We start from the raw sequence: 19,185 nt of genomic DNA, 5'->3' as shown, positions 1-19,185 counted from the left end.
ATTCCATATTCAGTTTAACGAATCGATATTTGCGTCACTGCTGCACAATCCATTAATTAAATTAATTCTTACTTTTTATTTCCAAAATTATTCATTCGTGGAAAAATTACATAGAAATCTTCACATTTTTTGTCAAGAAAAGATTGTAAAAGGTTGTAAAGGTTGTGAAGTGTTCCAAATATATATTTTTTTCGCACAGAGTTGGTATATCGCGGCATTTAATTTTGTAGAAAACTGATTGATGTACATAATATGTTGAGGATTTAATTTCTTTCTGCCTAATAGATATATAACATTTAGATTGTTAATATAAGGGTAAGTTTTAAATATTTTTTTACTATCATGTAGAATGAGGTTGGTATGATTATAATACAAAATTAATAGACAGAGTCAGAAGTACCCGCAATAACCTGCAATAATGGATATCATATCTACGGAAGATATGAGAGAACTTAGCATCAATTATTTATCCATCCATCAATTAGTTATCTATTGTATCAAAAACCCTTTCAATGGTTTCATCCAAATATAATTTGTCAGGTTATAAGTTCCAAGGGCCGTTCAGTTCAAAAAAGCTGTGGGCGAACAGACGGACAGACAAAAACTCGGGCTAATTAACGTAAATACTCAGGTCAAGGCGCCGAATGATTGACAAACCGACAATTATACCGTGATTAATGATATTCTGATTAGAGCTAAAATATGCGCACACGTATAAAAATAGTTGAAAGTTAAATTTTTGTAAATATATGTCTTTTAAATCTATTTATAAATTATTGACTTAAACAAAAACGTCCAAGTAAGTTATTTGTGTCGGTTCTTCTAAGGTCTGAAGCAATAACTTTACTGTACTGTAGGTAAATTAGGTGATGTTCGAACAATGACGCATGTAATTTTTTATTTTGAAAAAAATATATTTGGCTTTGACTTTCTAAGCTTTTAATGTAATCGGGATAAGAAACTGTTTAACAGTTCTTTTTCCAGTACATAAAAAAAACTAATTACTACTTTTATTTTCGCGCAAATCCTATAGTTTACGAGAAATACCTAGAAAAGTTGAGGACATCACTAAATCCTATTGATTTAGAATAAGATTTTTCTCTGCAGTCTGTACTCTAGTTTACGATCAAAAAATTAAGTGGTTTATTTGGACTCTCAGGGGTCTCAAAATACTAATTGTTGATTGGCGGTACACAACGCTGCAATTTGTCTAGCAGCACAGGGAAATAAAAATATTTCTTCTTACCAAATGAGAATCGAACCCATAACCATCGAGTTTACAATTAGACATACAGGCCTCATAAATACATTATAATATGTAAGTAGACTTAAGTATATTATAAACATTAAGTGTATACTCGTGCCTTATAATTTAAAGCACATTCAATATATTTGCATAATTACTTGAACATCAAGATCGCACTTGACACATTTAGTTGTCGCCATTAGACTAGCGAATTGTTTACAAATCAATTAATCACGTCCTAAGAATTTAACTTGAAGGTACAAAACCCATTGTAATGAGAGGTAAGGTTCCGAATAAATTGTTATATTTGTTTTTGGACTTTACCGGGAAATACCGGTTTTGCTGCATTTTGTATGAAATTTGTTGCTCCATCTAAACCTCTAGGGAAACCTCCTCCCGTAGACATACATTTATAAAGGGTGAAGGTAAAGGGTTCCTGGTAAAAATTTTATTGATTGAAGAATTACTTATAGGTTCCGACCCTTAATCCTAATAAACTATTGGGCTTGCTTATTTTCTATTTAGTTTTTAGCAGTCGGGGTTTTGGTTTTTTTTAAATGTTTTTTTATTTTCAAAAGGCATAAGAGTAGGTTTGTCTAACTAAAGAATGGAACGAAAATATTTTAAAATATACCTTTGAAGTGACTAATGAAATTCAAAATTAGGAGAATTAGAAGCCGCACGAGGTGTTAATAGTAAAAGTTGTAACAACCGTTTGGAAATTTCCTTGTGATAGTATGTGAACGTACAATCGGAAATACACTGTATAATGATAACAGCATCTTTTAAGTTCACGCTGTGTCCCGCACATAGCAGGATAGGCTGATGAAAACCAATTTGGATATATATTATACTTATATAAATGTCCAAATTATATGCTAAATCACCGTTACAAACATCTGTGTAGTCATTCCAAATTTTTCTATAAGCGTATCGAAGTCGTTACCTTCAGCTCGGTAAATACCTCATTGTATTTTCACGAGGACATCCTAGCGGAAATTTCAACCCCGCTAGTTGTAACATAAGTCCATCCCAGTCCATAAAAATATATTATATTTATAATCATTAATATGAAAAAAAAATAAGTGCACTATCGTGGGAACCACGCCTATTAAATACTGAAATAAATTGCTATGACCAACCAATAATTTATTAGAAATATCATTCAATATTGCTTCTTTACGTTTATTATTGACCTTCGTTTGTTTATGTTGTTTTTTATATTTCGCAAGTTTGGGAAAAATGTAGTGATCCCTTTCGGTTCATTATCTTTCTCTTATATAATAATTGACTAGCTTTTACATGCAGCTTCGTCCCCGTTGTGTATGATATCTGACACTTACATACGAATAAATAATAATTTTACTATATATTTGTTATATGTTTTTGTTTTTCTAATAAATGTTTCACAATTATAAGGGAGAACCATCGCCTCCCTTGCCAGAGTAAACATGACGATAATTCTAATATAATTAATCATTTCCCCGAATCGGAATCGAACTGACAACCACCGAGTTTACTTTCAAGCGTAGTCTTTAAACAAGCTTACAAAATCATGTGATAAACTAAACCTATATACCTATAAAATTCAAGACGAATTGTCAAGGACAAAAGTAGGGGCGTGAAGTTAACTTGCATTTCTGCTTAGTCTCGAACGATACGCGGTAAGGCTTATACGTCAACCAATAGCAATAGTTAAGTGAGTTTACGTTAAATAGTGCTTCTTGCTAGGTAGTAGGTTCAATGTCCGCTTGAAGTTGTTTTATTTGTTTTAATTATATATTAGATAATAATTTATATTTATGTCTGTGTATTATTATTCCATTTGCATTTTTACTATTGAATGTTGAATACAAAATTAGGTCAATTATAATATTTATGAATTGGATGTGTGTTATATTTGAATGTTATCATAATTTATTATACTAAATTAGTCTGATCTGAATATTTGAATAATAAATCTTAAAGTTCATATAGTTGTGTAATGTATTATTAATTTAGTTAATCAAAATTCTTTAAATATATTTTGTAGAGATGAAACAATAATTACATATACGAGTATTTATTACTGTTTACATTTATTTATTTACATTTACATATATTTACGATAATTTATAAATAATAAATACAGTGTTTCATATAAATTTTCCAGGTTTGTGTTATGAAAATTTAAATTAGTCAGTGTCGACATGGTTCACAGAATTTTATTGTTTTTGTGCGCGCTAGTGTACTTTTATATAGCTGCTGCTCAGGTAAGAACTTTGCTTCGTACTTATTTATAACTTTAATTAATTATTATTAAGTTTTAATTAATATAAAAATATTTAAGTATGTATCGATTCCCACTGGAAAGAATGGATTAGGTATTATTTAATTGGATTTTGGCAGCACGACAAAGCGTGGTGTTGAGTTCAGCTACTCAACACGCCATAATTCATTTATATTTTTTTCTATGTGCCGTTATTTCGTACTTAAAACTACGACAAATCCCGCTTTTCCCCGAAATAAAATTTGACAAAGTTGGTCCATACAACGAAGAAGGCTGTATGGCCTGCATCACTTAGGATATAGATGGCTATGGTTTCTATTCTCACTTATTGTCTGGTCACTACACATTTAAATAAAGTTGCAAGCAGCAAGTGTTACAATAATAAGTACACAAAGTTTATATTGTATATTAGATGATAGAAACAACTCTGGTTAATCATAAATCATAATATGAAAAATCACAAGTGGGTTACTTTAAACGCAACAGGTTATAGGTTCGATTCCGAGGACATAAAATATTTAATATTCTTTAATATTATAATTAAATTAATTTCCTTTCCACGTTGGTGTCATAGGGTTAACCTTCCCTAATAAAAAAAAATAGTTTCTCAGCATTTAATTTCGAAACGTAAATAAATACAAATACATAGTTGCTTATATGCATATTCTTAATTAAAATTTATGTGTGAATAGCCCTGATACGATCTTCCACGCCAATATTAGTAGATGTTAATTAAAAATATACAAACATCACTTAATGAAATAAAATAAATATTTGACAACACTCTTTTATCTGTGTAAGGAGGGGGGGAAGGAGGAAGGAGGGGTTATGGGGGACGTCCCATTGCGTCTTGAGTGTATCCCTCAATAGCAGGCAGGCAAAGAGAACCTGGGACCTAGTGTTAAGATACTTTCCACTAAATTGACGTATGGGACGACTGACAACACTAAGTACTATCCAACACAAAAAACAAATTCAATTCAACTCAATAGTTCTTGAGATAAGCGTATTACACCAAACAAACTCTTAATTTTTATAACATTATTATAGAGTACAAGCTAACCTGGAAGACATATAGTTCAGAAATTTATTAGAAACAGAAGTAATTAATGGAGTTTGTAAGACATCGCCAGTATTATTGACTGATGAGTACTAGTTTCAATGTAATTAATTGATACTAGCGTATGTTGAAAGTTGCAGAACGAATTAAAGATCATTGCAGTGTTCCATTAATAACATGTACTCGTATGTTTATAATAATTAATTAATTAAAATAAACTATAAACAGATATTAATTATTATCTGTTTACAGTTTATTTTCATTTGTTTTCATTTAAAGAGAGAGTCTAATTGTAAGAACGATTGTAGGTTCGATTCCTACTCAACGGAAATGATTGAAGGAAATAACTATTAGTTTCCTTTGCCAAGATTAAGCTCAAATTAAGTTTGGTATCTTAACACACAATATGTCGAAATTCGACGGAAAGTGGAGAATGATGTGTTTTGACACTACATTTATTTGCCTACCCTTTTAATAAATTACCTATAACATTTATATAAAATCAATCACATTCATGACTAATATATTTGTAAAATTTGTAAAACATTCACATATTTTAGTCTTAGTAAGCGATAGTGTAATAAGTTTATGAGCAAAGCTCGTTCGACATGCCGTTTACCTTGATACCTATATGGGAAGAGAGGATTTAGATGTCAGTAGGTGAAGCCCACTATTAACAGGCGGTACAATAGAAAATAATTATTATATTTTGTTATATTTTAAAGTAAAAAACATGAAAGAAATAGAAAAATAAGACAAGAAAAATACGTCTGTCGTAGCGCAGGGGCGTAAGCGTGCCTATAGACGTGACAGGTTGTGAGTTCGATACTCACTCGAGGAACTTAAGTATTACATATTTACATATTCTTTGCTCTGGTAACGAGGTAAAGCACGGTGTTAAGTTCCACTTAACACACAATGCTTCCAGAATTGAGCGAAAAGTCTGGAGCGGAAATGAGTGAGTGTCTTAACACTAGGTTACCGGGTTCCCTCTGCCTACCCTGCTATGGAGCAGGATACAGCGTAAAGCTAAAAAAATGAAGACAAGAAAAATACTTATTGTTTAGTATTTATTATGCGGGTTTTCCTCTAAAATAAAAGGATATTTTTTTAGAGTTACGCTATATCCCGCATATCGCTGGGGTAGGCAGAGGGAACCTGATGGTGAGACACTCCGTTATCCACTTTCCGTCTCCGTTATCCAATTTCTGAGACAAATAACACCGTTGTTATTTATGTAAACCTTATTAATTATAAAATATTTACATCTACACTTATTTAGGCTTAATATGTGACCTGTTAAAGTATGTTTGCCTTAATTGAATAATTAATTAAATGTAATATTCATTCGTTTCCTGTGACATAAGGTTGTGACAGCAATTTTTATGTTTTAATGTTTATCGGATGTTCAAATTCCGAATGAAATATTCGGGTTAAGGTCTAACTTATTCTGGAAACATCCATAATTTTCCTTATTTACTTTGAATTCTTTAAAATATGTTATCGCTAACTGAGTCATGATTTCCTTTATTTTTAACGAATATAATCATCTCGACTGGGAATCGAACCCACGACCGTAGCGGTAAGACGCGGTCACACTGCTTAATAAAAAAACATTTATAAAAATAAGAAAAATCTTAAACTTATAGAATACTAGCGGCCTGCCCGCGGCTTCGCCTGCGTGAACTACGTCATTATTAATTTCTGTCTACATCAGTACCGACGTCCTATAAGTGGCGTCCATACAAAATTTGAGACTCCTAGCATTTGTAGTAACGAAGTTTCATACTAACTTTCAACCCCAAAAACAACCCCTTAGAAGTCGAATATTGCAAATTCCCGTCTTAGCAAGCACCTACGTCTTATAAATAACTCCTATGCAAAATTTGAGATTCCTAGCACATGTAGTTTCTGAGATTTCGTTCGATTTTATATATATAATGTACAGATAGTGTTTCATTGACCTATCGATAAAGAGACCGACCGAGTCCTCAAACAAACATTATAAGACCTGCGGGGTTATCGCATAACCTAGATAAGTAGATAAATGTTACAAAAAAAAGGTCAAGCTATTTAGTTTTGTGTAATAAACGGATGGGTGGTCGATTTTTACATGTAGCCTTTTTGTAACAATCTAGTTAAGTTAAATTATTTGAATATTACAACATTATGTTCACAAGTTTGTTATTTAGAGTTGAGAAATTTAGATATGGTTTTTTTTATTTAGGTGGGATAGGGCTATCTTTCCTAATATACATATATAGAATAGAATAATATTTTTGGAAAACATATAAAAATGTTAAATTGGAAACCGTCCAAGTTAAAATTTACGCTACGTAAAAAATAGTTATCCCGCATGTAGCAGGGTAGGCAGAGGGAACCTGGGAACCATATGTTAAGACACTCCGTTCATATTAAGACGCTTCAGTTTCACACTTTCTGACGAATTCTGGAGGCATTGTGTGTTGAGTGGAAGAACTCAGCGCCGCGCTTTCCCTCGTTACCCTCTGGTAAGGAAATGAAAATATTAAATATTTTACTTCCTCGAGTAGGAATCAAGTCCACAATCTTTGCTGTTTTACAGTCTCACGCTTGAGCTCTGCACCACGACTTATGACGACTCCAAACTTTTATATGTTTTCTAATCATTATTATTTAAATGCTACCAGAGTATATTGACTCGGTGATTTTTAATAATTTATAAAATACAGTCAATTTTACAAAAAACCTTAGCCTTTAAGATTAAGCATAATAATTTAGTAAATTAAATAAAAAATAATTTTGACACATTCAACGTTTTCAATTTGTTTTAATGGTGTTGTATCTATTATTTTATACAATCGACGAATACTAAGCGAGAAATCGATTTATGATGCCGTTAATAATTAATACTTTAAAAACACTATAAAATCGATTTAATATTACAAATAAAAATAATTTGAATATTTTTTTGGCGTTATAACGCATTTGGAATACGCATTAACTGATTCATAAAAGGTACAGGTTCAAATTCATTTTTTTTTCTTCCAGTAGGACAAAACACAGTTTTGGCTTTCGCTACTTACCTTATCACGTCTTTTAAAAAAAATGACAAAGTAGACATCACTCGGTTCTCGAATACCATTTTTTCAACTTCACGCTATAGGTATACTGCGTGTAGCGGGGTATCTAATGTCAAGACATCTCGTTCTACTTCTTTCTTTCCCCTGTAAACTCTCCGATTCCAGTAAGACACTTCCGTTTTTTACTTTCTGCCGAATTCTGGAAACATTGCGTGCTGAACAGCGAAACTCAACGTCGAGCTTATCCTCGTGACTTATCCTCTCGAGGAAAGAAGATATTTATTATTTCATTTCCTCGAGTGGAAATCGAACTCACAACCTGTCGCGTTTACAATAGTACGTTTGAGCTCCTGCGCAACAACTGGCTTCAAGTTATAATTATGAAATAAAAATTTATTAATTTAAAACAATTAGTTAAGAAATATATAAACGTTCAAGTGAACGGAACAATCAGAGAGAACGGACACAAACGTTATATAATTATGAAATTATCGAAAACAGTTGAGTAATTTTAATATTATACGTATTATTTACATTCATTGTCGTCACGATATATCCTTAGGCTTGTGTCTCAATAGTACTTGACACTATTAAATGTTTATAGCGGCGTTGTGTTCCGCCACTCACCACGCATTGTGCCTATATAAATGGGCGGAAGGTAGGAAGTTGAGTATCATAAAATTAAATTCTACTTGTCTATCTTCGAATTCGGCGTTAGTTATTATAATATAACTAAATTTACTTTTAAGTTACTTAGCGTGTACTTTCATAAGTTGCACATAACAGGGGAGGCAGAGAGAACTTAGTGTCAGAACACTCCGTTCTCTATTTTTTGTCCGAATTTGAAATTCGAATAATATTTAATTCATAGTTAAAATATTTTAACATATTTTAATATGTTATTCCACTCCACTTATTATAAAGAAAACGTATAAAAATTTGAACCCGCGCCTCTTTGAAAACCGTCCAAGCACTGACTAACTAAGCAATACGTTCTAGCAATACTGACAATACTGACATTTATATGTTAAGTGATACTTAAAAAAAATCTATGAAGATTTTTTTTGATTTTGACATTTGGGTATAAATATGAAACACTTCTATAAGAACAATAAGATGTTGATGTTCAATCGTTATTTAATCGATATTATAAAAACTGTTATTAGGGTCATACTCGTGACAATGAATTATATAGAATTAGTTCCAATGTGGTATTAGATATATATTTCTTAATCATAATTGGTAAATTATATTCATGTTATAGATTTTTTTAAAACTAGGCTGCCGTGGCGTACCAGCACGGCGCCCGACTATGAACGCGACGGTTTTGGGTTCGATTTCCACTATCTTCTTACCAGAATGAAGAAAGGAAAATAATTCATTCTCTCGAGTGGGAATCGAACTTTGAACACTAGCGTTTACAGTTATGTAAGTATTTTATAATTGAAACCTACGTACGATAATCTAATATGTTGTAAAACAATTAGTCAAACATCTTTCCTTAAACCTAGTATTAGAAAGTTTGTATGCAACACAGTGTTCTTAAGGAATTAAGTTTAAAGAAGTAATTGTATCGCTCGAGACGTTTACCTTACGTAACTGACATTATATAACGCTATTGTCCGATTTATGTATGACCAATCCGTTGAAGGTCTATGAACTGTAGAGAATAGTTCATTAGGATATCTAATTAATAATATTACTTGGTGCATGTTGACCGGTGAAAGGTTGAGGTTTAGTTTTGTTTGTCGTGTATTTATAGAAGTAAATACGTTTTGTTAGCTTAACTCTGTATTTCGCATATAGCATGGTACGCGGAGAGAATCTAGTGTTAAGACACTCTGGCGAAAATTGAATTAGTGACCATGAGGTTTCGAGACATTGCGTGTTGATTGGCGTGACTCATCGCCGCACACGTTACCAGTCCAAGGATATCAAAATAATTTATTTCCCTAAGTGATAATCGAATTCATAACCATCTTTTATTTTTGCTTATAACATAGTTATGTATAATTCAAAATCTAACTTTGTGATATATTCATGAAAAACTCATCACTTCTGTCTCTATCTATCGCTAGAGTAAATATTCCATAGTAAATGAAAAACAAAATATATTTTTTTATTTATACGTCTTTAACACGTTTTATTAGATCACTAAAATAATTGTGTAACAAACTAAAAATCTGTATGATCAAGAAACTTAGCAGTTATGTGTAGCTTAGGTCATAATAAGATAATATAGTATCATCGATCTGGTGTGATGATGGAGCCACTCTTCAGAGGTTACAAATGAACCACTCAGGTCAGGCTCATATTTTTTTATTCAATTGATAGTTTCACGCACATTCTATAGCACCTGTAGTAGAAAAATGTGTTTTTTTTTTAAACTTAAACTAAATCGCTTTTTGCTCCAATATTTAAACTATTTCACGCACTTTTTTTGTACAGTATGGGAAAGTCAACTTTATCTTACAAGCACAAATCTTCTTTTAAATCGAATTGAACCCACTACCGTCACCTTTAATACGTTACGGTCCAATTTGTCATAATAGCGTAAAATCGTATAACGTGACCAATTATATTGTCACATTGCCAAAATTAGCTTTTTTAAATTGCACGAACGATACGTACCATTATGAAACTACGATACTTTAAATGTTATTTTATTTTGACATATAATTGCGCATCAATGTCATTCGATGTCAAAAGTTGACCGTTCTAATGTGCGTTGAGAATCTGTGATTTGTATAATCTGTGGATCGGTTAAATAAAATGCTTGCTTTTTTTTTAAATGTGTAATCACATTCAATTTACTGTGTAGTTTGTAAATAAATATAAAAAAAATAAATGAACCTGTTTAATTTATATGCGGCTATCTCGGTGGGCTAGTGTTAAGACACTCCGTTCCCCACTTACCGGCCAATTTGTTAAGGCATTGGGTGTTGATTGGCGGAATTCAACACCGGGCTTTTGCGTTGGTGATAGAGCGAAGAAATGAAAATAATAATCCATTCCCCCGAGTGGAGTCGAACCCACAAACCTCACATTTTTGTTTGTTATGTACTAGTACATATTATATTTATAATTTCGATTTATTGTATTCTTGTATGTGGTTTTTAGTGGAAATTTAATAAATAATATTTGTTTACCTTTTTCCTATAGAGTTGATTATAGATAATAGTTTCTTAGAAATAATTTTAAACAAATATAAAAATACAATATAAAGCTTTTTTATTTTTACTTTAACAAAAGATAAGTACTATAAAGATAATTGTAGTAATACAATGACAATTAAATTGTGACGCAAAAACTTTTAACTATAAATATACATTCTGTTATTATATTAGGTATGTATATTTTACTTTTGTAATATTTATTTCTCACAGCTATTATTTATAAATATATTGAAATATTGCTTAAAAACTTTTTTGAGGGCATGTTGACGCAACGGTACAGCGCGACGGGTTTGGATTCGATTCCCATCCGGGGGCATTGAATGTTTTCATTTATTTCATTAAATAACACTAATACTCTTCCGTTTCCCACTTTCCCCGAATTCTGGAGGCATTTTTTTAATAGGGAAATCCATTTGTTATACAGTTAAATTTAATCCATTTCCCCCAGTGGGTATCGAACTCACAACATAGTTGCAAAACCACCCAAAACGAATTTTCATTAATCGCTAATATATCAACCAAAATATGCAACAAGTAGGTTTGTACAATAAGTAGTTATAAATGGTACACACGCAGCATCTCAACTGACTATCGTGAGATAAATCTTCGACATACGAGTAGTGCCTGATATTCGTAAAATGCTTAAATGTCATACGTCAGGCTGCTTAAATTTCTAGTTTTTTTTCCTATAAACAAGTATTGTTAAAATAACTTTTGAACAAGTTTATATTCAGTTTTGCTTAATTTTTTCATTTTATTTTTTTCTACCGGTCTTGGACAGTTTCAGTTTTATTGTCTTAATTTGAACTACTTGGGTGATAATTTTAGTGTTACTTTTAACAAGTATACTTTAAAAGTGGATAAACTGACTCAGATTGTAAATTGTAAACGCGAAAAATTGTGTGTTGATTCCCACTCGGGTAAATAAATTACTGTCATTTTGCTCCCTAGTATACGAGTATGTAGATAGGACAGTGTTGGGTTTAGAGGCTTTACTTACAGTATTTCTAAAATTGGGCGGTGTTTGGGAGACAGAGTGTGGTTTCCTCTGTCTACCTGTTATATATGGGATACTTTGCTTGCTTGTGACGGATCTGAGTACGATTTCCCGAGTGGAAATCAAAAATGTTATAAAATTATTATTCTTTATAATTTTGTGAACTTATGAATAATATATCACATATTAAATGCGCAACGATGTTTGTTTGTACATATAAGAAACAAGATTAGAAATTCAACCAAGAAAATCGTTAAAAGGTCAAGTTATTTTGCTCATTATTTAAATGAATATTAGCAAAAGGATGCAAAGTCATAATACTAATAAAAAAATTATATTATGCACCTTGCATACTCGTAAAGATTCTTGTTTTATTTAACTATTTCATTATATACTATAGAGACTCAGAAAGAATTAGAATGTGCGCAAATATTGTGGGTTCGTTTCCAACTTAAGAAGAAGATTATATTTATAAAGATATTGTATTAATTAAATAGTCATTTACTGATTTCATTGTACGCCACTTGAATATGAGGAGAACTGATGGCCATTGGGGGGAGGCAGGCATCCAGGTACACCAACGGTCTGGTCAACGCTGGACTAATATTCTTGGAGATCCTTGGGGGAGGTCTTGAAAGTCCAGGTAAAGGCTGTGATGATGATGATTGGTGATGATGAGAAATTTGATCTATGCCCCGTCGTTACTAAGTTGTGGTTATATAATAAACATTAATATTTGAATGGCATACTCTTAAATATTGCATGTATTTTTAACTGGCAATTTCAACGTTTCAACATAAGATTTTACTACTATTGAAAGTTGAAACATTATTATGTATTGCCATAGGTGACACTGTTTTGAGCAGTTAGTATGTCCCTAATTTTTAAGTAAGTGCAATGATAATGGGTTCAAATCTAACTCAAAGGAAAGTGTATATTTAGAATATTTTAAATTTATCCGTTTAGTTTATCGACAAAGCTGTAAACGCAACGTTTATTGTCGATAGCCATTCATGAGAAGTAATTTGCTCGTTCTGCAAAACTTGCGTCAAGTTTTTTATTTAGAAAATTGATAATAATATATCGTGCTCTTGAAATAGAAATCGAATTTATTTAATAAAATAGTAGATTATTAAATCATCAAATTTCAATAATAGTCATGTAATTTGATATTGTATAATGTAAATTTAAAATGACGCCCAGTTGACATCATAATATGAATATGGCTGTGACTCTTAAAAGCATTATGAAAATTTTATTAAATGGCAATTAGACTTAAATATATTAAGGTAAACTTGCTTTTTTCACTTTTCACTAAATTACATTTTTATCACGTCTAACTATGTTTGCATATAAAAGCTGATTTTGCTTGGACGAATATTTTTTAATGACGATCGTTTCCCTAAATTAGTTACAAAAATGAGAGTACCTAAATTTGTTAAAAATGAAAAATTAAGATATGATAAAAAAATGTATTTTTATCTAAAACACATACAGCGTGAAAATAAGAAAAAATAACAAAAACCACAATTTGTATAAACATAGCAGTTGTCGTTAGCTATTTAGTAAGTTGTTAGCAAATTCACTTAGCAAAATCCAAATATTTGGAGATGAGATCATTCTAAGCCTACAATTTTGGTATTATAGACATGTTAATAATATATTGTCGTATATAAATATTTGGATTTATTGCTTTACCCATTTCTGACGCCTTATAGAGAGGGTTAGGTGTAGTGATTCAGTTTTTGTAAGTATAACAAGGGAGTCACTGACTTAGAGGTATAATGTACGTAAGTGACGTATAGGATGTGAGATTTTGTGTTGAAATTGCGTGTTTTATCAACACGCAATGACTCCAGAATTGGGCGGTACGTTTCCCTCAAGCTACCTTATTAAACGCGGGATACAGCGTGAAGGTGCTTTTTTAATATTCTCTCTCTCTCTCTGATAAACTAAAGAAACTAATGAAATCTATTAAAATTAACATTTAAAGGGACAAAAATAATAATATTTTGATATTTTTCAATAAATTTTGTAAATCCACGAGTCACTTGTCATGAGATTTGGATGAATCAATTTTGTGGGTGTAGACCATGAGTAAACGAGTTTTAAATTATTATTTACGCTTACGCTTACAATTTAATGTCACGTAATGGCGTTGCGCAGGCGCACCTACTGACAGCAACAATGGTTTTATGCTCAAGCTTATGAAAAATATTTTTAGGACAAAATTATATATCTTTAAAGCTATCGTAACATAGTGGAACAGCGTCGATTGTAAGAACGATGATTGTGCTTTCTCTTGGAAATCATCCGAGAGGCGCGGGTTCAAATCCCGCTACGTTAAAATTATTATACGTTTCTAAAAACGTATTTTTCTTTCCTAAGTGTGGAATAACACTTTAAAAATTATAAAATTATAGATATATATTTTTCTATAATCTGTAATTAATAGCGGCCTTCATATAAATAGTTCCCATATCACCATGTTTGGTATCATACGTTGCGTTAATTATAGAGATTGTTGGTAATAATACTTTAATGCGCAAGGTCCATTTCGTTATAAATAAATATATTTATTTTATTTTCTTTAGCTTCACGCTCTATCCCGTAATAATAAATCTTTATCTATTCTTTTAATAGAATCGTAACGGATCGTTGTCTGTATGAAAGATATATAGAAAAATGTTATTAGTGGCATAGCAATATCGTAATACAGCCAAAAATAATGTTTTGCGTCTGTTTGTGTGTGCGTTTCTTTACGCTAATCTCAGAAACGGCAGAACTGATATAATTAGTTTTTACTATAGTATTTTGGTAATGTATTTTGGTAATAAAATGTTGTTTGTAACTGTTTTACTGATATGGCTGAAACTTTACTTTTCAATATAGTGAAAGATATTGTTTTTAAAATTATGTTATTATTAGAAAACGAAAGTAATGCAGAAATAGTTAATTTTGTAGTTCAAGCGGGCGTAACCGCGAGCGGGTCGCTAGTGTAATAAAAAATTGTAGTATTTCAACCTAAAACCTACGTGCAGTCAGAAACCAGTAAAAACCATCAAGAGATGAGCATATAAGCAAACTTTAAATAAAAAGGCAGAGGTGTTATTTAACATTAAGCCATAAATTTTAAGCGTAGGAGTAAATGAGAGTAAATCAAACTTTTTCTATATACGTTGGTCGTGGAAAGAATTTTTATTTGCTAGACTGTTTTTGATAGTTTTTTTGTAACCTAGTAACATATATCCGGGTGGACTTTTTTATGAAATATAATAAAGAAATGATAACATCGACAAAAATTATGGACATTTTTAAAGATTTTGATGGGTGAATCGGTCTTAAGTTGCCTCTTCAGGTAAAGTACCTATGCTTATAATGATCTCGAAATATATATATTCATCTATATATATAAAATCGAAAGGTCACTCACTCATCACGAAATCCAGAAACTACAAGTGCTAGGAATCTCAAATTTTGCATAGGAGTTATTTATAGGACGTAGGTGCTCGCTAAGACGGGAATTTGCAATATTCGACTCCTAAGGGGTTGTTTTTGGGGTCGAAAGTTTGTATGAAACTTCGTTACTACAAATGCTAGGAGTCTCAAATTTTGCATAGACGTCACTAGGACGTAGTCATGGAGACAGAAATTAATAATAACATAGTTCACGCGGGTGAAACCGCGAGCGGTTTTTTATGATTTTGTGTACCTAAATATATCATATTTTAATAGGTACATAAATATATATAATAATTTAAAAAAAACTAAAGTGATATTAAGGTCAGAACTTTTTTTTTCAACAATACTATTCCTCTTCTAGGGATTGAAGCCACGATCATCGCATATATACATTCTAACCGCGCTATGCCCTATCCCGCACCGCAAGGTAGGCAGTGGAAATCTAATGTTAAGACACTTCATTCTTTACTTTCAACTCCAATTCGAGGGGTAGCGTGTTGGGTGGCGGAACTAAACTCCGCGCTTTTGCCAGGGTAAGAAAATAAAAACAATTCAACCCACGAGTGGCGTTCGAACTCACAATCATCGCGATTACAGTTAAAGGCTGTTCCGCTGCGCCACCATGTCCTAAGTATCTAAATTATTTTTATGACAATATTTTTTTATTGTGAGAAATAAATTGAAATAGTTACTAGAGATAGTGAATTACGCAATAAGGATGATTCTAATCAGAAGTAGAACTATTAGAACCACTCGTGCTTATAAATCACGACTTTTCGAATTTAACTAGCTTTATTACAATTTATATACCAAATATTGAAAATATGAAAGTTACTTGTATTCGTCTTTATTATTTACGAAATCATGAAAAGTGGGGGGGCGTTGTGGCACACGGTGTCTAGCTGCAAATGTTATGTTTGTGGGTTTAATATTAATGATTAAACCCACACCCACTCGCGGCTTCGCCCGCGTGGCTAAAAAATATAATAAATATTATAAAAAATGCAAAATAATCGGGAAAATATTCATAGTTACATGTATATAAGGAACGGGCAAAATACAGGATTTTTAATGTAACATCTTACAGTCCAAAGTTAAAAACCATTATATGAACTAAAAATATCTTAAATCTTCTTATCGCGAAAATAATAAGCACTAATAAGCCATTCATTAAACCGGATGAGTGATTTAGTAATAGCGTCTTTGTGATCTACATACATAAGTACATACGTTGATTGTTTTGTTTGGATTTTAGTAGTTTCCTCTTACAAAATGTAATAGCCTGACGGTTCAGTGGTAAGTAATGGTTTTCTAAGTCACAGGTTTAATTCCCATTATTATATATCTATTTATACTGTCCTACACTGTTATATTGTACTAAAACTATTCTAAATTATTTAGGTACGCGACAATATATTAATTAAACTTTATATAATAATTATATATAATAATATATAATTATTATATAAAGTTTCTTAATTTAAAATTAAATAGCTCAGTTAGTTATACAAATTTTTATTTATTTTATCGTTTTAGCCATCGAAAGTGAATTTTATTAAGTTGTGGGTTAGATCATTTGCCCGCTCTAGCAATTTATCGAATTTGTATGAAAAACGGAGACCGAGGCACTATATTTGCAGGTTCTCTCCGCCTAATCTGCCATGTGCGGAATACAGCGTGAACAAATGACAGATGAATCGATTTCGATGGGCATATTTAAAAATATATGACATAGTTTACGAATATATAGAACCTCCTTCTTTTTCGAAGTCAGTTAAAACGCCAAAATAAAAAGAAATATATGAAATAATCGATTGCAAAACACGAATTAGCGTTACAAATAAAATTAACGATGTAATCACGCAAGACAAAAGCCAAAGACAAGTTGTGTTCCATAGCAATTACCCAGTAGGTGCACGTAACAGTTACCGAATACGGTAATACCGGTGTTCCGTGCGGGTCAACTAATTGTTAGTCCTAGACTGTCTTCCGTGCTTGTTTCTTTCTTAATTTATTATTTTTTTAGTTCAGTAGACAATGGGAACATAGTGTTAAGACACTCCGCGTTTTGAGTGACGTATTATACCTTATGTCTTATGGTTGTTAATTGTTATTTATCATAATGAGATACGAACCCATGAGTTTCATGATGCAGAGGTCGTACCAATAAGACGTTTTTATGTTAATCCATTCTTATACATATATATATAAGTAAGTATATAAAAACGATGAATATAATTTCTTTTGTTAATGTTTATATTATTTTTTGCTTATTCGGAAAAATTCTTGCTAATGACTAATCCATGTCCTCTGATGCGGATTTAGCGGACGAATTCAAGTTTCTAAGCATATTTTATACTATCCTCCTAAGAATTCTTACCTTATTTTAATAATATTGAAACTAAAGAAAATAGTACCTAATATAGATTAGAATAGAATATTGGTTCTTTCAAACAAAAGTGAGTTCATTTCCATTGATAGTAAATAATAACCAAATTTTTCATTTATTTCCAGACCGGCAACCGCGTAAAGAGTCCAGCAACGAGATTCACGTGTCAAGGCCGCGCCTCCGGCTATTACGCAGATGTCGAGACAGGTTGTCAGGTGAGATGCGATGTATTGAATCATTTATACTATACTAGCCGTCGCTCGTAACTTTGCTTGCACGAACTTTAGAACTTAAAATGGATTTTCTTTTCCCGTTCCTATAGAAATATCGAAAAATCCACCATTAGTGATCCCCTAGAGTACCTAACCTGCCCATATATCAGATTTGAGTCCAGTAATTTCGGCTTGGCGTAATTTGTCACTCAGTTGGTTTTAGGTTCGATCCGTTCAGGGGAAAGATCTAATTTAACTCGCTCGCCCGAATGCCTCACAATCCCGCTCTATGGTGGATCTAAGAAAATCTTCGATGTTGTTACGATGAATGGATTTGAACCTCCTAACGTCGTGATTTTCAAGAATTAAGAATATAATTTAAATATGAAAATATTTTGAATTTGTTTGAATGTTTCGTGAATTATAATGAATGTATATTTTACTAAGAACTTTGTGTGCATTGAACATTCTTACATAATTTATTGTAATTTTATTGCTCTTTAAATTTATTTGCTGTAACTTGGTCATTTGGTATATAATATGACTGACTAAAGAGGACGGTTGTTGGTTCTTATCATATTTTGGATAATATTAATAATTAATTGACAACTAGTCACACATGCTTGTTGTACATATATAAGGCATATAACAAGGAGCAGAGAGAGAGGCAGAGAGATACTCTGCCTAAGGTGATATAAATTAAGTCATTCTGTTTATTAGGCACTACCTAATGTTTTCTCCGTGTGGTCAAAGGCTAAACCTAAGGGCTGTGTAAGACGTGATAAAGTATAAGCCCGAAGCTGTGATCTTCGGGTACAGAGGGTTACATATATAGTTAAATAAATTCGAACCAGTTCGTTCAATAAAACAAACTTATGAGCTTAAAATATTATTAAAGTAAAGATATAGATTATTTCGTATTTTTTATATAAATAAATTATAATAATTTTTATATAAATAAATAATAATAAATGTACATGAAATAATTGTATACAGACAAGCAAAGCCACAGTAAATCATTAGTCTATATATTTGTTATTCTTTCATCCATTACGTTAAAGCAATGCCATTTATCATTTTGCCTTTTACGTCTATAATAGTATAATAGATTAAGCTCCAATATATAAAATTAGTTTTTCTTATTTATGTCCAAATTGTTGCAACCATTAAGAAAAATTTGTTTCATTTTGCGAAATATGCATCTTTCAAAATGTTTTCAATTTCTATAAATCGATAGTATGTCAAAATAGTTCAAGTCGATTCTTTATTTGTGGAATTTTGGTATTTATGTGTTGAAATGTATAGTGTGTCT

At 31.6% G+C, this 19,185-nt stretch overlaps 1 protein-coding gene across 1 annotated transcript in view; it reads left to right on the top strand.

The window, feature by feature from the left end:
• The first annotated feature begins 2,899 nt into the window (after nt 1-2,899).
• The window catches only part of js (jiangshi), a 34,168-nt gene continuing 17,882 nt past the window's right edge, over nt 2,900-19,185 (top strand). The window contains exons 1-3 of the mRNA XM_085202127.1: nt 2,900-2,977; nt 3,399-3,498; nt 17,787-17,876. Of these exons, the coding sequence (XP_085058253.1) occupies nt 3,436-3,498; nt 17,787-17,876 (153 nt within the window). The 5' untranslated portion in view covers nt 2,900-2,977; nt 3,399-3,435. The remainder of the gene's footprint in view (nt 2,978-3,398; nt 3,499-17,786; nt 17,877-19,185) is intronic.

Source organism: Heliconius melpomene, chromosome 18, assembly GCF_056956725.1.
Source record: "Heliconius melpomene rosina isolate 202511_hmr_F chromosome 18, ASM5695672v1, whole genome shotgun sequence".
Classification (NCBI taxonomy): Eukaryota; Metazoa; Arthropoda; class Insecta; order Lepidoptera; family Nymphalidae; genus Heliconius; species Heliconius melpomene.
Note: the sequence above shows the minus strand (reverse complement) of the source record. Positions and strands in the feature narration are given on the sequence as shown.